Raw genomic sequence first — 25,099 nt, 5'->3', positions numbered from 1 at the left:
TTGATCGAGAGGCGGTGGAAAAGGCAAGGCCCTCCACCTTGAGGTATCGAAACGATAATTGACACCACTTTCACGGGTAAAACCACGGCTTTCCAATTTTCTCCTTATTTTCACCGTGTAATAAGTTATCTTGGCGGCGTTTAGCCAGGGTAAAGGGATGCTTGCTCGCCGGAGGAGAGCAGTAATGGCCATCGTATATATAGATGGTTCTTTACAAGGCGGCGAGATAAGCTCTGATTGGCGACCGAAGCGTAATCACTACGGCTTCCTGAAATAGCTCCAACCTCCACCCCCCTCGATCTTGGGATCCTTGGCAGAGGGAGTGGTTCGATCGGTGTAGGTTGATGCCACCACTTTCGATCTTGCATCTTATGACAGCATATCATTCTTCTTTCGACGCCACCTTGTTTTCTCGTATTCGGGTGAACGAGCAACGTTGTTGTTGCGACAAGTTTTCAGTATTGAGCGATTCGATCACCGACAATGCAGTTTATCAGATCTCTTTTGTAATTAGGAGTAGATAATTGTCTGTATGATTTCGTCGAAACATATAATCGAACGAATGATTACACCTTCCAATATTTAATATATTTCCCATTTTTTACTTTTTCCTCGCGAGATATACATAATTTGATTCATCGACGTGTAAACGGGTTAAAACCAAGAAATCGGTTTGTACCTCGATTATATCCCCGTAATTTCTTCTTCTTTTTTTTTAAATCAACGTTAAAGCATGGTATAACGACATGTCACATTACATACATCCCGGGGAATGTTCCTCAAATAGCGGCAAACTGTTCATCGAGTTATCCTCACTCACTGGTGTCCACCACGTGACAAAACGAGCCTCACCATTTCCTCCCTACGAATTTGTCCGATCCTCGAATCGGCTCTCTCCACTCTCTCACACGAGTCGGCATAATTGGAACGAGCGGTACATTACACGGTTGTGATCAATACACGCGGTAATATCCCGTAAAGGAACGGAGCAGAAACAATACAGGTATAATCCGATCCCTCGATTATTACGATGATAAATCATGGCCGAATACCGGTATTAACAACGCGTCCAATAAATAAGGACAATTTCCATGTGGGGGCAACCATTTTCCAATCTATCACGATCGAGTGGACCTTAACCCGAAAATCGTGGAAAATCGATTCTCGACAATCTGGTGGCCATCTCGAATCGAAAACACCGAAATGCAAATTCGAGATTTCATTCGTTTTATTCGTATCGGCATGGTGGCTCTCGAAAAGGTTCTCTCGGATGATTTCACATTTCAGCCAGATACGCGGAAGAAAAAGTTAGCGTGGTTACTGTTGTTGATCGATAACCAGGCGGCGGCCAGTTTTGTATAAAAGATTCAACCCTCTTTTATTATTAATTTGAACGATCAGAAGGGAGGTTGCATATTGCATGCGCGTTTCCATTGGCTGTTTCATGAGCTGCAAATTCCAACCTGCTGCCAAAGGTTGATATATTAACGCGTTCGAGGATTTGTGTGTATCGACGATTTTATAACGCGTTATGGCTGGATCGTTCGTGAAAAAATCGATCTTCAACGTCGATGAGGAGAGGTAAATTTGGTAAATTTATTCCTATCTTCCTTCCTTCGATTCGGCGTCGATCATTTAAAATGATCAATTCGATTCGAAACCTCCGTCACGGTTGCAAGGGTATCAAACGAGGAGGAACTATCCTCGAAATAAAAGTACGAACTTTCGTGTAAGCGACACCGTAATTTTCTTTAGAGACTTTCGATGTTCCCACTCAAGATATTAGAAAAGTTGCTGAATATAAAAAGTTGTGGAAGTGACAGTTCCGGGGGAATAAAGGGGCTGTTTCGTTTTTAAAATAAGGTTAAATAAAATTGGGAACATTTTTTGCTGGTCATTATGATCCATCGGTATTACAACCCCCGAAAACTTCCAATCCGATCATCCTTTAAAATAGAATAGAATTTTTTTCGAAAATTGAACCGAGCGATTTTAGGTTTTTTTTTTTTGAAAAGTTGGATTAGTTTAAAAGTTATAATTGGTCGAAGTTGCTTCTTTCTTCAAACTTGTAACGAACGTTTCGTAGATAAAACAAGCGACAGACATCGAAAGATGTGGACGAATTTTAAAGATGGAATGACTTCTGTCAAGGATCTTGCGTATTTTGCGTATTGGAAATGATGATAAAGATAGGAATAAAATACTTGACAAAAATTTTAAAAGTTTGAAAATTTAGTTAAACAATGAAGATCGTTTGAAGTCGTATCGATACGATAAAAGACTCTTCCACGTCACCGACAACCATTAATAATTGAAATATAATGTTAACGTAATACCATGGCCGATGTGTGCAATTACTTTATAATTCACAATTGCACGTCTTCCGATGGCCCATTAAGGAGGCAACAAATGGCCGAAGAACGGTCTCGCCTATCCCAGTTTCACAGCGGTGTGTCAAATCGGCTCGTTCTTGTAAATTTTAAGGAGTTTAATTCCGCGTAATTGCCCAAGTTTCGCCTGCGGCCACCACGATCCACCACACCAAGCCAGTGTTAAGAAACGGACGGAGGAAACGGTGGAGTGGAAGGAAAATTGTTCAACAAAGTTTTCAAGACCCGCGCGATTTTTTATTTCGAAATTCTTCTCCTCCCCGCCCCTACTACCATTACTTTTATCCTAACGATCGTTATTTACTTTTTCCACGAGAACGGGACACAAGATCGGAAAAAGTGTTCGCGACATCGAATCGACGACATTTTGATTTATGGCTGGAAAATGGAAATCTCGCGTTAGAATCCCATGAGAATAACCACGGTTTTTGGGCACGGTTCAAACGGCATTGGATGGATATCCGATCTTTTTCCTGGGATATATGACAGCGTGGAAACAGTTTTTGAAAAATGAAGGGTATTCTCGATACTGTAAAATTTAACTTGTGTATATTTCCTTTTCTTTTTTCTTTTTTTTTCTTCTACGCGTGAATAACATTACGAGAAATATCATTCGTTTATTATATCGCGGGATTATGTTTTGAAAAAAGAATGGAAGTAATTTTCAAAGGGAAGAATGGAAATTATGATTTTATTCTGTTTACGTGATGGCGCATAAAAACCGATGTTATGTGCGGTTATGGAAAGTTCTACGTGGCTTTGCAAGCTACCATAAACCTCCAACGTTGAATTAATAATGGTGGAGTTTATTAAATGAGGTTGAGCGGCGGTAACCTTTATATCGGTGTGTTTAATAAAGCGCTTGAATGCGATAATTTAGTTGGTGTTGGTTTCTGCGAGAAGTTTTTAAAAAAAAAAAAAAAAAATACTCCGAAGAAATAACCGTAAGCACGCAAGCTGCACACTTATTATGTATAAAGCTTGTACGTGTCTATCTTCAATGAACCGAATTAAATGTACCTCATACTTCATACTTGAAACGTCAAAATAATAAATTCGATCAAAAATCCGAATGACTATGACTTCCTTTTCGTAACGAAAAGGAGCAATGCTTCATAAGAAAAAAAAAAAAAAGATCGAACTCACCTTTTTCAAAGATGAAAACAAAAAACGTTCGCAGTCGAAATCAGTTAATTGACAGTGTCGTCGGCCGACGACGTCCGTTTCCGAGAGAGGAACGTATCGCTCGAGCAGTGAGCAAGATAACAGAATCCAATTAGGCGACACTTGGGTGCAGCTTCGGGTGACGAATACCGGCGCCTTGTTAAAACTAAGTCAGTCAGCAAGGGCGCTACTTCTTCAACTTTCAACTGGAGCTAGAGAGTTGGCATTCGTCGACCAGAAACGAAGCAGTTTCCACAACCTCGCTTCCCCCCCCCTCTCTCTCTCTCTCCCTCTTCTAATTTCCTCGCCATTATCCTCGCGGTGATTGCTCGATGTAGAAGTCGATGAGAGAAGGGATCGATGAACTTTGGATGAACGCGCGCGACATACGCGATGGCCTCGTTAACGAAAGATCGGTCGAAAGCTTATCACGCGTCGTTTTGTCGCGGGCCAAAGATTTATGCCACGCATTCCAACAACTCGACGAGTTTCGAGGAACGTTTTGCTCGACACCGTTTCCGTGGAGCAACGCCGTTTCTTGTGGCTGTTGACGGTTGTTGCAGGCGTGTACAAGTTTGGAAGCTTTGCCGCGGTTGACGAAAAAGCCCAAGGATCATCCGTGGCATTGTCGCGAATACCACGTTCGCATATTTCATCTTCCATTTGATAAATGCGCACGGCGGAGAGAAAGAGACAAATCTCGATGTTAAAAAGGAAAAAAAGGGATGGAATATCCGTAGGATGGCCCGAGTTTGTAAAAGGAAATTTCTGATATTTATCTTCCTTTGGCCTTATACGAGGAGGGGGGAAGGCTCGAGACGGGACCTTTTCCCTCGCGTTTCCCTCTGTAAGATCGTCGAGAAAAGGGGAGGACACAGGAGGAGCAAACTATGAATGATTCATCAGGATATGGGAACCACGGACCATGGCTGGTATATCGAGGCGAAGGCACGACTCTACTCGTTGCTTCCGTTTGCGATTGGTAAATGTCATACGTCGTCGCTGATTGCATCGAGGAAGTTGAGGAGAGTGGCGCGAGAAGGAAATCGGGATGGGAAAGCTTGGAGGAAGCCCAATCAATAGTTCCTGATGAACGGTCCAATGGCTATTGGCAGAGCACCGATATATATATATATATGTATATGTATATGTATATATAGAGAGAGGGTCCAACCTGTTCTATGAATTATTTAGCGTTAGCCAAGTGGCCCTCCGTGTATTTACCCTCAAACCGAGGGCTTCGTAGCATTCGTGGAGCTCGCTTGATTTCACCCTCCTAGTATATCGTTCCCACTACCCGTGTCAAATATCTATAACTAGCTTCATTTCACTCGATTTCAATTCACGAATCGGGATCGAGAGAGAGAGAGAGAGTATAATCAGCCCGGAGTTTATTATTCCAGGTTTGAAACAATGCTCGATATCGAATCATATTCGACCGTTTTCGATGTTTGGAATAATTTGTGTGGACGCGTCGCGTTGGAATAATAGATGAACTCGATTGTAGAAAGAAAATTAGGGAAATTCTTGTTCGATGAGGAAAATACGTGGAGCACGATCTAGAAACCGCTACTCCCTCGATCTCGTTTAATAACGAGAGTATCAAGCGTATAATGCGTAGATTCCAAACTATCGAGGAATCTCGAGTGACGTCACCCCTTGACCTATCGCTTCCCTCTATATCAAACGCCACAACTTGCCACGCTCTGTTGCCTCCGACAAAATCAATCTTCGAACCTCGGTTTTGAGTTATACCCGTGTAATGGACCGTGAAAGAGTGCTGTACTATTTTCTTTCTCCTCTTTCATAATTCTCCATGCTCGTGGAAAGAGTTCTTAGCTCGCTTGATTTCGATACATTTAAACCAGAAGAATCCAGAAGCGAATCCCGTAATCCTAAATGCCGAATAAGAAGAAAATTCGAGATGCCACGAAGATTGAGGTTCTCGTTTCGACGTTGAAAAAAAAGAAAAAAAAAAGAAAGAACAGCTGGTACTACGAATCTAGAAGACTTCGTTCATCTTTCTTGCAATCGGCCACACACATCAACTGTGAAAACGTGTTTATCGCGCGTAACACGAAGAGCGTATACGGATTTACTCGAGCGAGTGGAGAGGCGCGGTTTCCGCGGTTTTGATATTTCCCTTGCGGCGAATAAATTGAAATAGAACTATCTTCGGTCTACGAATCGGAATGAAAGTTTCGTATCCACTAGCTAGGATATAATTATTTGGCCGGAATGAGAATTCCCGGCGTTCTTAACTCGGCAAACTAGCAGGTGTCTGTAAACATTGAATCGGAGAAACTCGTGTTACAAGTTACACGCGTATACACACAAACGAAAATTCTATTTGCGATTTCGTAATTTTAATTATCCTGTTCGGAATATTCCCTATTACCAAAAATAAACCTTGTATCTTACAACTATATAATCTCGTATATTTAAGAAAAGGAAAAGCACGTAAAAAGAAAAAACTTTTCCAGTTAGAAAAATGTTATTCTCTCCTAAAGAAAGAAACTATAATCTCAACAAGTCGAGAACGAAACACTTTCGAAATAATTTGTTCGTCGTATTAATTAAATATCCATCGCGCCATAAATTAATCGGACGAGTTAACCCTTAAAGGGAGTTTAAATTACTCCCTTTAATAATAATCGAGTTAAATTAATTGCTCGTTCCACGACGAGATTACGTCTTTTACGTCGAAGACAGAGACGGTGGATAAAATATGTGTTATATATTAGCGGCTAACGTTGTAAAAAATTCGAATACGAGACACGTTTATCAAGAGCGGTCCGGCATAATTTATTCAGGATGGCGGGAGGGCCGGTGCTCGGATCGTGGTAGCATCCGGCCTTTCTAATGCAATATTGATTCGATTTCGCTGCCACGACGTGCTGGGTCGTGGCGCGCAATTTGCATATGGAACTACACGGGCCGCGGAAACGGTCCGTGCCCCGATCACGGCGTCGCGACGCGGCGTGTCGCACTGTTTGCTATTTGATTGCATGGAAATTGCGTCGACTAGACGACCTACGCACCACCGACGAGCTTGATTTCCTCGATCCATGCTTCGTTAGAACGCGACGTGCGCTAATTCGAGCGCTATCCGATATTTACGTGTATTGTAGCTTGCTTTGGGGGTGAGAATCGTGTATCTTTTGCACGAGGAGATACATCCTACCATTGTTACGATACGATCCTTGAATCACAGTGGCAGAGTCGATGATTGATGAATCCTTCGGAATTCGATATTTTCTAATTGATTGGCAAATCGTGGCCGATTTTTATTCGACCGTTTCGAAGTCAGAAAGGTTCTCGATGTCGTCGTATTATTTTGTATCACGACGAATGAAGGCAATGAAATGGATTGAAAAAGCTCTAATTGGGGTCGCGAATATTCATTTATTTACACGGGACGCGCGGTGAAAAATAAATTTAAAAAAAAAGTGTATATTTTATAATTGAATTGAAATTCGGGTTGTTCAACGTCCCCTGTTTATTTTGTTTATTTCCTTTGTTTATTTGTTTACGCGTTCACGTATTTACTTGTTTGTACATTTCCGGTTTATTTGCGTTCTTAGCTTCGTTAGTTGACGTTCGGTAATCTATACGAAATACACGAGGCAGAAAGTATGGATAAGCACGAGAGCCAGTTTCCAGATTGATTAATTCGTTAGATAATATTCGTATTATCGTTGGTTAACGTTTTAATAAAACGGGGTGACGGCGTAAAAGATTTTATCATTAAGGGGAAACTAATGAAGTCTGCTGTAATAAGAAGCTTGCCGCCACTCGCTCCCGCCTCTCCCTCTCTGGGAAAAGAGAAAGGAAAAGAAAAGAGAGAGAAAAGAAAAAAACGAGAAGGGGAAAACAAATTTCTTTTAACGTTCACCTCACCCTTTATGAGATTATTTTCTTCCCCCTCTATTAATTCTTCCCGACCGATAAATAAATGGAATAATAAATCGAAGGGAACGTGAAAGAAAGACAATTATCGTCCACCCCTCCTAATATCGCCAATCCTATTAAAAACTTTGTTATTATTATTTCCAATAAAAGAAACCGACCGCGGGGGAGGCGAAAAAAAGTTCCACCGCGTCAATCGTGGAAGACCACAGTCAAATTTTTCGCGAGTGGAGCGAGCCAATCAATATGCAGACGCGAAACTTGAAGGAACTCACAGACGACTGCATAAAATTTGCATCTACACGAGGAATTACAATCGAAACTGCCAGCTAAGTAAAGTAAACGCGAGCGCGGATGACGAGCGAACATCTCTGACCGAATTCTCCTTCTTCTTCTTCTTTTCTTCCGTTTCAATTCTAATTCCTCGAGATCTCCAGTATAAAGGTATGGATCGTAGCAAAATATCAGCAACCGACTTCTCTGCGGGGAGACGAGGAGGGGAAGGAGATCGAAGGTTTCGAGCGTCATCACGCCGCGGCAACGATAAATTACCCATGAACGAGCGGTGTGATTGCTATTAGCAAGGTGCGACGACCAGGTTCGCAATTATGGTCGGTGGTTCGTTACTGTTAGAACCGCAAATAATTGGACGAATTTGCGGATCAGCGGAGCGGATGCTTGCGAGGGCATTAAATTGGGGGATGCCGTTCCATCGTTCGAATACTTTGCATCGGGGACGTCGTTATAATATTAATTCGTCCCCCCTTGGCTCGCGTCTTGGAACAATTTACCTGGCTCGATGCGTCGTAATTGGCCTGCGATCAGGATGTGACCGCGCCGCCAATTTATCGTGGCTTCGAAAATCCCTTCACCGATGATAACGTACCCCTCATAATTGGCCTCATATATATCGTTATGTTTGACGCGTGTAATTTGCATTCATCGTACAAGGTGAAGGAGGAAGTAAGAAACGAAAGAAAATGCATTTCGTAGGAATGGAAATTTATAGAACGTTATAAGGTTCGATTGAGGAAAGAATCTGGAACCTGGCGAGAGGAGGAAAAATATATAATGAAACGAATGCGAACTTTTAAAACAGGGAAGTTTGAAAGTAACGAGTTGCCGGTGAGAAAATAAAAAAAAAAAAATAAAAAAACTGCTTTGTCGTACGCACAATTCTCTTCTTTCAACGCGCACTAGATTTAAATTAAAATAATTCCTGGTGATATGAATTTTATCACGGAACGACAGAGCTTGGAATCATCGATATCGAAATAGGAGAAGATTCGTCGCGATAACTGTTCGTCATTCGCGTGCTTTTTATCATGCTTTTTACCATGGCATAAATGTCATACCGTGGCGACAACGATTCCAGACAATAAATCTCATTTTCGCGCCGGTATCGCGATTGTTCGAAGATCCGCGTATATTTTGCCGGCGGACGTCATGGGAGGGAAAAATAATGGTCGTAAATCTGGAGCGGAGCAGGTAGAACGAAAGTGAATAGCTCAGCATAGAAAAGTAATTAGCAATAAATTCTCGAGATATCTTTGCGTATCTCCTTTTTCTTTGCACGGGTAACGCATGGCACGGCTTTTCGCCGTCGCTACGACGAAACGCAACGACGAAAATGAGGAGCGCAAGGAAATGGAAAGCGTTCAAAGAAAAGAGAAAAACGAGGGAAAAGGAAGACGCAGAGGGGGGGAGGGATGCGTTATTGAGAATAAGTCCCTAACTTTTGATTAATATTAAAAACCAGTAGAAGATAAAATAATTGTTATTTTATAGTTTGCGAAATAGATGTTTGCTGTACAATTAATATTACACGATATTTATACGCATATTTTTATGAAATATTTATCTCGCATGCGTATTAATAAAGCGACATTGAGTGAATTTTTATAGAATCGATAATTGCAATTAACGATTCAAATATTTGATTATATTTATTATCGATCAAACATAAATTTAATTGAATCAATAATTAATTATTAAAATTTCATCGCCGTGATATTAATATAAATTGTATATTAATTGAATATCAATTATCTACTATTCCACTATATACTAAATAGGTAGATTTATTAAGATTAAAAGAACCTTTTTTTCAGTACCCTTGGATTTTTAATGGAGCATTAACTTCCCAAAGTGGAAGAAATACGGTGAAGTAAAGCTTAAATAATCGAACGAGAGATATCAAAGAGGATTTGTATCGAACGTCGTTTAAAGCCGATTCCGTAGCAAAGAATATATGTTTTCGCCTGGTAAAATAACGTTTAACACGTACAGCTGAATAAAGAGAATTGACTTTGCCCGATACATATATATATATATATATTCGTCGTCTAGCACGTAATACTGGAAGATTTATCAAGCTTGGCTCAGCACTGCTCCAAGTTCCTGCGATGCATTCGCATGCCGCACAACCTTATCCGGTGACTGAACTCGAATGCTATTGCATCCATGATCGTTCACGTTGGTTTTCTAGATCCACAAATCCCCTCTTTCGATCCCCAAGTTACGCTTTCCATCAAAGCAAAATCTATCTGTGAATCGTCATTTGGAAGCATTTTCTATCGCCGTTCCTCCGAATTAGATTGAACCGGAGAAGAAAAACATTCCACTCGGAACGTCACGTAACGATCTAAATTCGATCTGAAAATTTGAAAAACGAGTACAACTCCCTCTCACCTCTCTCAATCATCTCTTTACTAATCATATCTCGTTTCAACTTCGTCTAAACCAATGATTATCGTTCCTTTCCCAAGATCTTCCAATCTTCTTCCAACTTTCTTCCGATCGACCGATATTCGATCGAAGATTATCGCTTCAACTCTTGATCCCAAAGTTCAAACAGAGTCCAACTTTTTCCGCTCTCGATGATTATCATTCGATCTGCACAACCAAGTTCTCCGATCTTCTTCCAAGTTTCTTATCAACTCCGATTGGGAATTAGAATTTCTCCTTCCGGAATATCTCCTCTTCCGGTAAAATTCGAAACCTGATCGTCTCTCGTTATGTCATAACGAACGAGTCGAAATCGAGCGAAATCAATGGTATCGAAACGAGGAGCGGTGAATTTCGATAATTAACGATAATTCGTTATGAAACGAGAATCGGAGGCGGGGTAGAGAGTAGACAGAGAGTAGAAGGAGGAAAGAAAAAAGGGTGATGAGTAATAACAGTGTTACGTACACAGTGTGTACGTGAGCGTTGAGGGAGGGGAGATGGCGCACAACAGTCGCCAGGATAAATTCATTCGTTATTTCCGGCTCGATTGTGCCGCCCTCGGTCAAAAGCTGCGCCTGGAATTAGCTAACCGGAAACTGGTCCCCCGTAACGCGAGCCGCGTCGCCGAAAAATTTCACAGGGAATGCTCGTTTAATTGTGAAACGTGGAAATTATTATTCGACTTCTCTGTATTTTTTTTTCTTCTTTTCCTTTTCCCTTTTTTTTTCCCCCTCGAAAACGCGAGGCGTTTGATTAATGGAAATTCACGCCATGATTCACCGTGGTGCGTGGAAATTTCTGAACGCCGTTAAAATCGTTGATTAATCGTATCTTACGACGTCATTCTGAAACTAGGACAAATGGATGGTTCCTGTGACGATGCAAAAATGATATCGTGAATATTTATTACTGCCCTCGTGTTCCTACGATTTATATATTATTATTCGTATTTAGCATTTGCTGAGAGAAAAATTACAATTCGTTAATAATATAACATTTGAATAGAAGTGAGTGAAATAGGAACGCGCCGGACAACGCAAATATAAACCAGATTTATTCGTCCAGATATATTTTATACGCTGCGATATTTCGTTGGTAGGATAACGCTGCGATACGCGATCGGACAGCTGGAATGCCATTAAAATACACGATCATTAACACGATCATACGTAGGAATAATATATTAAGGCGTTATGGAAACCTATCGCTTATTTGCCACGCGTTTCATATTCTGCGTTCACCATTCGTCAAATAAATCGACAAACTTTTTTCATCGATTTTATCAAACCTCCTGATTCCGAAATTTCGATCCGGGATATATATATATATATAAATCAGGTATTGGTCGTTCGTAAAATTATCGAGAATGGTTTCGAACGATCGGTACACGGCACATGGAAAATCGAGTGTGACTTCTAAGCGTGAACAATGAACGAAATATCGGGCGATATACCACACGATGGCCTTCGAATCCGATTGATTCCTCGGACGGAATATTCATTGGGCGTTGGTGTGCGTGGCGGAATATAACGTGGGAGTGGGACAAAAGACCTTTCGCATGGAAATGAATCGCGATCGAGGCCGAAGTGGCTCTCGTTCATCGACAGACAGCCGCATAGCCCGGGTAATAATTCTGAAAAATTGTTCCGTTCCCTGAGCTCACGGTCTGAGATTTCAGCGCATAAATCGCCCTCGTTCCTCGATCCCGCGTGATATATCGGTGTTTGCAAGTGTTCCCTGAGAGGCATTAGGATCGTATATTCTCCAAGTATTGATACAGAATGGCTTTTCCGTTCCCGGTCGCCGCCTATAACGATACGTTCCATCCTTCTCCATCCTATTTTCACGGTCCATCGTGTATTCGATTCAACGTTTTGCATCTTAATCGAGTTTCTTCTTCTTCCTCTTTTTTTCCATTTCGTCCCCGAGATTAATTTCTTCTTTTTTTTTTTTTCTCGGTGTTTTCAAGCTCGATCGTTGTCCGTACGCGACAAAGTTTCATCAAAGCCCGTGGTCCACACCTAATTATGTTTCCATCGATAAACCCAGTCGCCTTCTAAGCGGGTTTCTCCCAGGGAAGAAAGTTCGTTAAAGTTTTTAAAAAAAATTCGCATTAACGTAGGAGTTGTAGTAGTGTAGCAGCGCCAACTGGCCGCTCTAAACGTGAAATTAGTTTTTATCTTCGTTATGCAACGACCCAACTTATTAACGAACCCATCGACTTTCAAATCAATCGACTATCTTGAAAAAGTTTATCCAATTATCGTCGCGATAAAAAAGAAAAAAGAAATAGAGAAAAATATCGATCGAATCCGTTCCACCTACCTTTATCCTTATCTTACGCGATACTCTACGCGATGATCTTAGATACGGTGTTTCGTTCGAAAATAGCGAAACTGCGAAACAATTTTACGATGGTCGTTCCATTTATTCGATTATTTCCGCACAGCGTGGAAACAGAGGAGACACGGTTGATAAGAAGCTTTTCAGGTAGATTCGCTCGTAATTGGAACATTGGGCGTAGCACAGTTGGCTAACTATGCATAACGTTACTATTCCGCGGTCGCCGATGCTTGGATCCAATTTAATGTTCTGCTCGCTCCTTGGATTTCAGATCTGGACACGATGTTATATGGATACACGAACAACATATATGTGCTGGACCATACTCCTGAATCGCTGCCGGTGAGTACGATTTCGAACAAGCCAGTTAGCCGCCGTTCTTGTACCCGCCTATTTCGACCTCCCTTCTGCCCGTTCGTTCAACTCGATTGCCAAGCGGTGCTATCATAATTGCGTTTCACGGCTTCGAAATTAATACGGTTGTTGAACACGCACGAGAGGAGGGGAGGGGGAAAAAGATCGACCCGACCCGCTTTGACGTGGAATTGGAATGCGCGTCCAAGGTGTGGAATAATCGGCCGATCGATCGGCAAAAGTGGGATTTCAATTTCGAAACCGTGCGTAATTTAATTTGGAAAATTTTAAAATTGGAGCGACTGCGTAAAATGGCAATTAATTCAGCCTAGGGTCCCTACGATCCTCAAAATGATTCAACCTTTTACGGTATTAATTGCCCCAAAGGTAATGCCCATCCCTTGCATAATAATAATTTCAATTAACCGAATAGTTACACGAATTGTAGGCCACGCACGTTTCCCTTTTACGATTTGCCAAGCTGAATTCGCTTTAAGAGTTCGATCAATAGCTTGTAATTAAAGCTTGCACACGTTTGTGCGAAATAAAATTTTTAAAAACGAGGAATTTTTCTTCAAATCTATCATATCGTGATCTTCTCCTCGCGTTGTTCTGCGTTCTTTCGCACAAATTTTTTCACAAGCGTTATATTATAACGTTTCGCGCCAACGATAAAATTTCCAATTCGTGCAAAGCTACGAAGTTAAAATGAAATCGTTCGAGTTTCACGAAGATTATATACAAATTGTTTGATTGATGAATCGGACGGATAGAAACGCAAAAGTCAGAAACAAGCGTTATCTTCGATTCACGTTTATCGCGAAAACACGAGCGGGAAATCGAACGATTCGCCGGGAATTTAATTAAATTCGACGATACCTGGATCGTTCGACTTTGTTTCCAATTAAAACTCGCGGACCGCGTATTTTGATTAACAGCCGAATTTAATAATAATCGGGCACGCTCGCGCAACGGTGGGGAATTTTCTCGCGACAATTGGGATGAAACAACGAGAACGCGTAAATTTCGTGAATAAATTGAATCGATACCGGTTGTAATATTAACGAGGTGTGAACTGCAAGAGGAACGTAACGAGAATATATATATATATATCGTGCATTCCACTTTTCGGATAAATTGCAACTATCCCTTTTGTTCCGGTTAACGATGAAAAAGAGAGAAAGAGAGAAGGAATTTATATCGTTTCCATAATTGAAAGAGCATGAAATATTCTATTCACGGGAGTGGTACTAACTGACGCGAGCGCCTTAATTATCCTCGTCAGTGAACCGATCAAAATTTGTTCTTCTCGTTAAGTAAGATATTAACCTTTTCAACATTCCACGTGTATAGTCAATTAACGTAGAAATATTCTTCCCTTCCCGTAATTTTGCAATGATTTATTTAAAAGAAAGAACTCGAATTTGCAACTAATAGCAATAACAAATACTATCGAACACGTTTGAATTTGCCGCTAAAAATCAGATTGCGAATAAAAATTTTTGATAGACAGAAAAAGAGTAATACGAAAAAGCGCAATGAAATTCAAAATAGCTGTTTCAATTTCACATAGGCAACGCTTGTTTGAAATTGAATACGAAAGAAAAATCCAGATATGAAATAGTAAAAAAAAAAAAAAAAAAATTTTCCATTTTTCATACATTTCTTGGGGGAAAAAAAAAAAAATTTCGCTCGACTATAAAATAAGAAATCCGATGATGCGTGACACACGTCATTCGCATCGAGTGAATTAACTATTTAATCGAACCGGCCGTGTTAGTTAATCCGACCTTCCTACGCGGATATATAACTGCATTAAAAAAAAGAAAGAAAGAAAGAAAAAAATACACGCGTCAGTTTCACGCGCACACAGTTTCGTTCCATTCCATTCCACCGCGATCCATTTTACCATTCGAGATTAATCACCTGTTAAATCGTGCACGGTGTGCGCATATCATTGTCCATCGAACGAAACAGGCCACTCAATTATCCGCAACATCTGCCGGGTTACAGAAAAATACCGAAATCCTCGGAGCGAAACACGGCCCGGTTTATGAATTAAGTTAATTAGCCGTCGAACAAATGAAGCCTGCTCGTTAGCGCCAGTCGATTTCGGTTTCCCTCGACGCGAGGGGTTGGCGGGGAGGGGAGGTTAACAAGTTGAATTAACGATGTGGATCGAGCGGCGGTTTCCTCGTGTGCGCAAATGAGAGTTAAAAAGTATCCCGGATTTGGCCTCGCTTCATTCTCGGTTTCGTTCTAGAGACTTCTACGTCTTCTTAGGAATTAATTTCAATGGCGAACGATAACGCGAAACATTTCGAACTTGGAACTCGAAGATGGGCATCGAGAGAATCGTGGTAATGCCAAGGATGGGCAATCAGGGTGAAGAATCGACGGAACATCTTTATCAGGAGGCACGAAATTAGCGAGAAGGGTAGAAACGATGCCCGTAATCGTGGCATTGTCTCTTTTTGCGACAAGATTGCGAAAGATGGGGGACAGAAGAGAGGGAAGAAAAATGTTCCTCTCCCCTTGTCTTTGTTTTATCGTTCTTGTTTATCGCTCATTTCGACGAGATAATATTTTAATTTTAACATTCATTCAATCGCTCGATGATGATACTTAACGCTGAATTTGGCAAGCAGCGTGCTTCGTGAAACAGCGAAAAAGTAGAAAAATAGAAAATACGTGCGTACAACGTACGTTCCGTTTATTGAAAAAAATTTATGAACGTTCAATTAGTCGTCGTTGGAATAGAAAATTCCAACCCATGCACAAACTTTGTACGTGATTGAAATATTCCAATTGATTGCTACGAAAATACGATATGAAATATTATTATTCGTATTTCTCGAAACGGTGGATAGAATATTCCAACTAAGGCAGCTAGTAGGTGTAAGTAAATCGGGGACTTTAAGTACAGAACCGTGGTAGCTCGTCTGTTTGCGCGTGTATTGGTTATATCCGTGTATACGGATAGGTGTACACGATGTTTCGTGTACCGTGTACACAAGGTTCAATGTAATTTGCAGGAATCTCGGGGAAGGGGGGTGGGATCTCGATCCCCGTGGTGACATAGACATTGAATTTCCGGCATCTCGCCGTTCCGTATTGAATCGATCAATCAGTCGTATTCGCGTTAATTAGCTTGTAGCATAAAGTGTTTGCCATGTCGTTTAATCCGGATTGCGTTTATATTTCACGTATTTCACCGTGAATAAATTTATTCCGGAGTTGGCCTGAAAAAAATATATCTCATATTTCACAATGGGAGAAACAGAGGGAAGAATTGAAAGGAAAATTGAAACGTCGGAAGATTGGTGAAGTTATTTGACGAGTTTTGCGTGATATTTATAAAATGACCGACATCCGATTGGCCTATACAATTTTTAGAGTTATTCACGAATATTCATAGTTTTCAAATTTTGCACGATTTTGACTGTACTAACGTTGAATCAAAGAAAGAAATCCATATGATGGCGTATATCGAATTTTTGATACGTGCAAAAAACAAATGGTAAAATGGTAGGAAACACAATAAAATCCAAAACAACTGTGCATATTGTTGACGATACTCGAACGTTAACGTGCAAAAGAAAACTCTTTTACTTTTTTTCTTTTTCTTTTTTTTTTTTGAAAGAAAATTCACAACGCAATAATTGGACGACACATACGTTTCGATTGTGTGAAAATCTGTAGTTAACAAGTGAGCTAGATCGAAAAATTAATCGAAGAATTCGACGAGCAAGATGCATATCGATAAATATATATCGAGACACAAAATGAAAATGTCGAACGAATGGATTTATCGGGCATAATCCTGTACAAATCTATCCACGTTAAAAAGTTTCCAAGAAACTTTTTCCCTCGATCCGAATATATAAAAAGAAGAAAACGAAGAAAAGGATCGACAGAGTGTGGATTGATGGAAATATTTACCGATGGGCTTTCGCAAACACGGAACTCTATTGACAATGTGCACCGGTGTACGGTGCAGAAACTTTCGGAGAGCAGCAGCCTGGAAACTTGGCGGAAGTAAATTCATTCCGGGATAGGCGTGTTGATAAACATCTTAGCACAGTTGGCTAACCGTTATAGAAACGATAGGATTCGCGGATCCTGCGGGTCTATACGGTTAAAAACCTCTGAATTCCCTCCCAAGAAAGGAAGGAACGAATCAAGAACGAAGGGAACGTTTGATTACCGATCGAAGGTTAAAACGTGCGCCTTTTCTTCCATCGATTGAAATGGAATGAAAAAAGAGAGAGAGAGAGAAAAAAGGAAAAACCATTCGAGAAAAAATTCGATCCATAATGGCGGTTAAACGTCACGTAACTCGATCCTTCCGCTTGATTGAAACGGTAACGTTATAGCTTTCAATCGGGGAATATCTGATTTTCCGCGTGAACACGAAATTTCCATCAAACGTGACTCGTGAATTTCAAGGTGTGCCCGCCCGATCGCGATTCGAAACGCGTATATCGCGATGGAAAAAGGAATTTCCGTGGGAAAAGGATCCCAGCCGCTGTTAACTCGCCCTTCTCCGCCGAGCTATTTATCAGTGGCGAAGGATTGGAGGGAAAGTTGGCGCAAGGAAGGAAGGAAGGGAGGGAGGAAGGTCGGTGGAACGAAATACGAGAGCGGATACGTTTCCCGGTGGAATATCGTGGACTCTGGCCCGGCCACATCGAATCAGCTTTCTGCTTGTTATCTCCCGGCATTTGATTCCTTTGCCATTTTCTGTCCACTCACTCACTCTTTTGTCCGTGGATTCTGGGGACGACGTTTCCTCCGGGGGCTTCTTTAGCCGCGGTGGAAATAAAGATTCGGCCAATTGCTCGATGGGAGAAAGGATCCATTCGGACCATGAAACAATCTTCTGACATTTTACGCTGTTTTTTTTTTTCTTTCTTTCCTTTTTTAATTCGACAAATGTTACTACTGGGATGCGAAAATCTCTTTCTCTCGAAGAAGAATTCGCGAAGTAGATTTCGATATTGGGTGAATTGATCAGAGAGAAAGAGAGAAATGCGTGCGTAATTTCCAGAGAGTTTTAACTGAAACTCTCGTGTTATAATTTTTAATTAAAAAATGATTCGATCGATATGAACAGGGGATGTTGGTGTTCGAAGGAAGGAAAATTTAATCTTAAGAATACTTAAGATTTCGAGAAAGAGTTTCTGGAACGACAAAAACAAATATTGGCCAGAATATTTTCGCGAGTTTCAAAAGTTTCGGTATCCCTGACCGGGTGACAAATAAAAACTGCCAGTTTTGCATACATTTCTCCCTTCCTTTGTATTTTCAAAGGGTTCCGCTCTAACCTACTCCCCCAACACCGTTCATGAAACTTAAATCTACCCGTGAGTTAGTCTCCCGGAACGACTTAAACTTTGACCAGCCGGCCAAATATTAACTCTTTGCACCGCGGGCCAAAGAAGAATTCTTTCCACCCTGATGAAGAGAAACTTCCCTCCGGAATCGTTGTTAGGATTTCAAATACGAGCGGCCTTAAGTCAAAGTTTGCGCCAACTCTGGCCACCGTCTGGCAAAAATCATTTAATCAAGATTTATCCCCGTGAAAGTGCAGAGACAATCTTTGCGAATATTAGAATGTATAAAATAAAAAAGAAGGAAAGATCGAAACTTTGAATCTTTTCGATTACTTTTCATCGACGAGTGATTAACAAGGCGGTTCCAGTGTTAATCGTACAAGACTCGAAGAATCTCGAATATTTTTTTCAATTCTTTCACGCGAAGGATAAAACCTTTTTTATTAAACATTTCACGCGATTGATAAGAGAAACGGAACGAGGAATAAATACGATGATCATAAACTTTGTAATTGATTTCCTCTCAATTGCTGAATCACGATCAAGTATCTATCGAAAACTTCGAATTTTTTAATATCCCCTCGCGAAGGATAAAAAGACTCTTCGACATTCCAGAGGTGACAAGTGCTACAAGCTCAAGGGACGATAAAGGTTGATCGATCCTCTGTCAATCGCGAAATTATAATCGAGTTTATACGCGTTTATATGTTTATTGCACGGCGCGTAAACAAGTGCAAAGTAAACGCGATTAAATACGCGATCTCGATATTTCTCAATTTGCCTTGGCCAACGATGTTAACGTTTCTTAACGTTTCCAATTGACAAAAGAATTACGGAAAAACTTCTTAACCGAGAGGCGGATCGAGTCGAATCATTTTTACGATTCTTTCGCGAGCAAATAGCGGGGAACGCATTAAAACTCTTTCTGGTGGAACAGCGGAATCGTTTCCAGCGAAGATTCCGCGCCGGTGAGCCAAGCTTTAAAAGCGCATCTCCCCTTTCGCTGAACGTTTATGGTTAATAATAGTTGGAAAGCTTGGGGCCCCGGGGCAAAAAGGCTTTTAACCCACGTGTATTTTCCATCCTCTCTCCGATTCCACGATTCCGCTGAGATTTCGCGACCCGGCCTCGATACCGTATGCAAATATCATCGCGATAAAATAATTGCGCGAAAAGGTTTCACTTCCAAATTATCGCCAATATCCGATTTAATAATGATGCAACGTCGGGATGAATTTGCATTTGGATAATTAACAAATTCGTTATCGATTATTTTTTTTCTTTTCCTTTTTCGTCTTGATTCCAAAAACCGTGTTTTACGAACCGTGCTCGGATTTTTTGTATTCGTCGATAGAAAGAGATGCAAAAATTTGTTTACCTTTTTTTTTTTTTTTTCACTTCGATATATCTTCTTTTTCTTCTTTGAATGTATTTTACAGCGAATACAAAAAATCGGATCAGATTTAAATTGCACGATCGATGCATTCTAACTAACTTCGCGCACAATCTTCTCTAAAAATTCCGACCACCTTTTACGAGAGACGCATTTTCCAAGTTTAAACTTGGTAAAGAAGTTACGGGAACGTCCGGATGATTCACGATTTTCTAACAATTTCATTATCGCCTTTTTCAATATTCAGCAGCACCTCCCCCTCCTCCTATTATATAGAAAATTTACTTTTTTCCACGACGCGCTAGTTTAACCATCGATTTATCGTTGCCAAATTAATAAAACCACGATATCGAATTGGGTCTGCGAATTTTAAACTTTCAGCGAAAAGATTTCCCATTCGCCGATAATTCGACGTAATCCTATATTCCGCCCCCCTCCTCTCTCATCCGCCGTCTGAATTTTTTTCAGAGAAGGGAATATCTCTGAAATAAAACGAGCGTACCGCGTTCCCAACCCCTGGTTGGAAAATATTTTTCATCGCTTTCGCTGGATTTTGTCGCTTATCAACGTCAAATTATCACGACGCGTGAAAATCTTCGTGCGAGTTCCTCCCATGCACGTAAGTCGGGCATCCAGTTCCAATTATTTTCTTCCAGCGAAATAGTTCTCCCTCCTTTGTAATAAAACGCGTTTGTTCCGTGAATTAACCCAGAGGCTGGATTTTTTAATGATCCGATAATTAAGCGTGCCGCCCTCCCACGTAAAATTCGATGAACCGCGTCAATCGGGGAGGGAGGGCGGGGGGAAGGGGAGGGAAACGAAGAGAAGTTTCGGACAAGGTGTTGTCAAGGCTTGTGTGTTGGGGCTCGTTTGAAAGGTACGCTTGTGTGCACTGGTGGAGAAAGTTGGCGGTTGGTTCTTGGAGGAATTTTTCGTCGGCGCGGAAAATCACACAGATCCCTTTCATCAAGCGGCCAGAACGGTTTAAAGTGGCTGTAATTTCTAATTTCCATGGTAAAATCCGTGGTTGCTTGTTACGGTATTATGCAAATTAGCGCGAAGAATTACGCGAGCACCCTTTTGAGGCTTGCTAATTAACGGAATGAACAGGAGTCGTGGATTAAGTTACCCTTTCTTGAACCAACCTTTCTACTTTGAGTTTCGAAATCAAGTTTTCATTTTTTCCTCTCTCTTCTTCTTTTTTTTTTTTTTTTTTTCGTTCAAACGAGCCATAACTTTTTATATCCACGAAACCGAACTTGATTTTCCACGAACGACAACGATTAACGTTCTATTTAAGATCAAATTAAAGATTTGGCAAATTCAAATAACAATTCCACGAATCTCTCGCGAAATTAATTTATCGTGACGTATAAAAGAATAAAAGGAATAAAAGAGAGAGAGAAGATATCCTATTTTTTATCTGACATTAATCGCCTGAAAACATCCGCGGTGTCAAAGAATTAAAAGAGAGAGGAGAATACTCGCGAAGAATACTCGTCTCGCTCTCGTTTGACAATGCGCCAAAGGATGGGGAGTTCCTTTCGGCCGTTTCTTTTCTGTCTTTTCCGTCTAAGAAAGGGTGCACGGACATTTGGATGCCGCGCATCGTTAGAAAAATCCTTTTTTCGCCTCGGGCGTGCTCGCGGTGAAAAAGTCTCAGAGAGAGAGAGTCTCCGTCGCCGATACGAAACGAACGAGACAAGAGCACTCGCCGCTACGTCTTACCTCGTTAAGAGAATAATGCCCTTTCCGGGGCGAGCTTCTCTGCGACTAACGAGTATCAACGATGCAGACGCGCAAAAAACAACCACCGACACCCTTAACAAAAGCCAATCAACCCCTCCGGAAGGGTTGTTTGTTGAAGCGACTCTTTGTAGACGCGTCCGTACGATAATAATTTAATATCTCGCGCGAATATTTTGATAAAGCAGTAATTAAACGGAGCGACGATAACGGAGCGATTAAAACGATAATTCGAGGAATTTGAGCAACAAGGAATTACAACGAATTTGCTTTCTCGATGAATTATTTTTAACACTCTGAATCAAAATAACCGAATATTAATCGAATAATCTTACATTCGCGAATAAACCAATTTTCGATCGATCTTTTATCTTTTATTAATGAATTATTTTTACACTTGGACCGAATATTAATCGAATAATCTTACATTCGCGAGAAAACCAATTTTCGATCGATCTTTTATCTTTTATTAATGAATTATTTTTACACTTGGACCGAATATTAATCGAATAATCTTACATTCGCGAGAAAACCAATTTTCGATCGATCTTTTATCTTTTATTAATGAATTATTTTTACACTTGGACCGAATATTAATCGAATAATCTTACATTCGCGAGAAAACCAATTTTCGATCGATCTTTTATCTTTTATTAATGAATTATTTTTACACTTGGACCGAATATTAATCGAATAATCTTACATTCGCGAGAAAACCAATTTTCGATCGATCTTTTATCTTTTATTAATGAATTATTTTTACACTTGGACCGAATATTAATCGAATAATCTTACATTCGCGGGAAAATCGATTTTTAATTGATCCTTCTTCGAAATTAACGATGAAGATTTTCATTACAAACGTTATTAATGAATTATTTTTACACCTGGACCGAATATTAATCGAATACTAATCGAATAATTTTATATTCGCGAGAAAACCAATTTTCGATCGATCTTTTTTCGAAATTAACGATGAAGATTTTCACCACAAATTATTATTATTAATTGGCCGCGCGAGTTACGTAAAATAAAGGATAACGAAATTAACGAGAGACGAGATCTTTCGTGCGTATAAATAATTTCAAAGTGGAAAGTGATTAATTGCAGGATACGATTATTAAAAGGGTTAATTAATATCTGGTTCCAGGATATGGATATGTTGCAATTGTTCGCCTCGCCGGCGGGTCGAGCGTTACTTACAAGCGACAATCGGCGGAGAGGATCGACGTCGACCTCCTCCTTGTCTCGAGAGTCCTCTTCGAGGCTGAAGAGAGGTAGAAGACTATCGGGTACAGTCAGCGCGCCTGCGACACCTCCAAGGCAACGGAAATCGAGCGCGGAGCTGTACAAAGAAGCCGCCGAGATCCTCGGTCTTACCTGTTCGTTGACCGATAGCTGCCGGTGCATCGATTGCCAGGTAAAAATCTTCGTTTTCCAATCCCTCGTTTCGTTCAACTTTTTAACACATTCAATATTGTGAAAATTAATCCAAATTCAAAACGACCACCGTTAATGACACATCATATTGAACGTGCAAATTAAAAGTTTTCAGAACACTCGAAAACTCTTTTTTTACATTTCTTAAAAAAAAAAAAATCAATACACGTATTGAAATATCTCGCGGTTAATAAAAAGTTGTTTTCTAATTATTCGTGAAATATCGTTCGCGAATGAATCCTTGGAGCGAGGGAAATTTCAAATAGAAATTCAGTTCCCCTTTTGTAATCGCGATTAAGATAGAGCGGCGTAATTGCATCTATTCACGGTCTCGTGTAATTAGCTCGAATCGGCGAGAATAATCTTGGAAATTAAAGGGATATTGTCTCGATTTCGGGAATAATTGTCTAACCCCCTGTATACCAATTATGGCGGAGCGGTTTCCATTGATTGCCCATTTTCTCGGCCAAGCGCGTAAATATTTCTTTGCCCTATTTTTTGGAACAGCCGCGGATCAGCTGGTTGGTTCGAATGGTTGGGCGTTGGAGACGAGACCTACTCGCGGTCGACGATCGTCGGAATTTAATTAAAAATTTTATCGAGCAACAGATTTTTCCACGACTCGAGTTCGCGCGAATATAGAATCGTCGAGGATCCAACGATGTTAAATAATCTTCCTTTCCACGAAACAACGTACACGGAAAAGATTAAACGAGACTTTTGGCTTTCGATTCTCACTCGCGTGTATCACTCGTTTCTGACAAAAGCGGCCTCGTTCTCGACTTTACGGTCACAGGATTTTCACATCGGGGTAGGTTTCCAAGGCCGACATTGAATTTCCAAGGTTAGCATTTTCCTTTGCTCCGCCGACTTTCCAACCTCCAACCTTCGACCTTTTTAATGGGTGGCCGGAGAGAAACGGTTTGGTATCTGTCGGTGGGGGTGTGTTTAATAACTCCGACCTTGAGAGGCCGATAACAAAAAAGCTTTGACATTAGAGGTTCGACGTTGAAAAAAACTTTGATCTGAGAAATTGAATGTCAAAAAGCTTTGATCTCGGAAATTAATCGTCAAAGGGATTCGGATGTCGAGAAATTTTCAACGCTAAAATGCGTTGCGACTTCAAGCAAACTTGATTAAAACTTCGAAAAATAATTATTTCAAATTTCGAATTAATTATCCTGTCTCAAATTTATGTAAAAGTTTCCACGCAATTCGTATTCTTTCTCTCTTCCGTATTTCAAATTAATTTCCTATTTCCAAACGCTTGTTCGTAAAATGAATAAACAAGTGGAGAAAATTATTATTCGTCGCATCACGTAACATTCGTTCGTCTTCTTTCCAGAGTAATTATTTCGACTGCGATGACGATTTCGGCGACGCGAGGACGGAATTGGCTGCGGGGACACCAATTCTACTGGACCATGCTTTGACACATCCATTGACGTGTTCCATACAGTAGCAGCCGAATATCTCGTTTCGACCAGGCGTCAGTCCTGCACCGCCATCCGATGAACCGGAAGTCATCGAGGTGTCGAGGAAGCTTGAATCCAGGACGAAGTGTGGGATAATTCGAGGCGTGCACTTTCATCTCCGATAAACTCCGTAACCGTGAAGAAGATCGCGTGTGAATCGAAGAACTGGAAGAGTTCACCGGGTTGATGAATATCATTTCACGGATATGGAACTCGAAATAAATCGAAACAATCGAAATTCGCTGCACAAAGGTCTTGACGAATATCTCGTCGGATATTCTCGCTTCTCAAACGCGAGCCTTCTTCCAAATAATTAATTATAATTGCGTTCGTTATTGAAGTTTTTCAAGGATGTCGATGTAACGAGCGATCGGTGAATAAGAGTCGAATGAAATGATAACATTGTATCGAAAAAGCGTTGTAAGATCTCGTATTTGATTTCAATGGTAAAAATCATTTCAGTGAGAATTTCGTTTGCCAATATTAATATAAACGCGAACTTTCTATTTCGAACGAATGGAATTTCGCTCGTTCAATTCATCGTTCTCTCCTCGATGGATCACCGGTTACAATATTAACGATAATTAACGAAAGAATAAAATATATAATTTGTGGACAATACATTGTAACGGGATAAGTCACTGCTCCGATTGTTTCTTCTCTTTTTGTATGAAACGAAAAAAAAAAAAAAAAAAACGCAAGCTTACGTACCTAGGAATATTTATGTACAAAATGCTCCCTGTATGTACAACAATCTGCCGGTAATCGCACTGGTTACGAAATTAATTAAAATTATCGAGATAACGAAATTGAAAAAAA

At 40.5% G+C, this 25,099-nt stretch overlaps 1 protein-coding gene across 3 annotated transcripts in view; it reads left to right on the top strand.

The window, feature by feature from the left end:
• LOC100864231 (uncharacterized) overlaps positions 1–25,099 on the top strand; it is a 122,743-nt gene extending 97,644 nt beyond the window's left edge. For 2 of the 3 annotated variants that reach the window (XM_086914387.1, XM_086914386.1), the window contains exons 3-5: positions 12,808–12,878; positions 22,516–22,785; positions 24,151–24,405. In XM_086914387.1, the coding sequence (XP_086770513.1) occupies positions 12,808–12,878; positions 22,516–22,785; positions 24,151–24,267 (458 nt within the window). In that variant the 3' untranslated portion in view covers positions 24,268–24,405. Of the gene's footprint in view, positions 1–12,807; positions 12,879–22,515; positions 22,786–24,150 lie in introns of all 3 variants that reach the window. The other variant, XM_012485020.3, reaches the window with a different exon arrangement.

Source organism: Apis florea, unplaced genomic scaffold (genome assembly GCF_048593485.1).
Source record: "Apis florea isolate Af1SG1 unplaced genomic scaffold, ASM4859348v1 contig_3587_pilon, whole genome shotgun sequence".
Lineage (NCBI taxonomy): Eukaryota > Metazoa > Arthropoda > Insecta > Hymenoptera > Apidae > Apis > Apis florea.
This window is presented reverse-complemented; position numbering and strand designations above follow the sequence as displayed.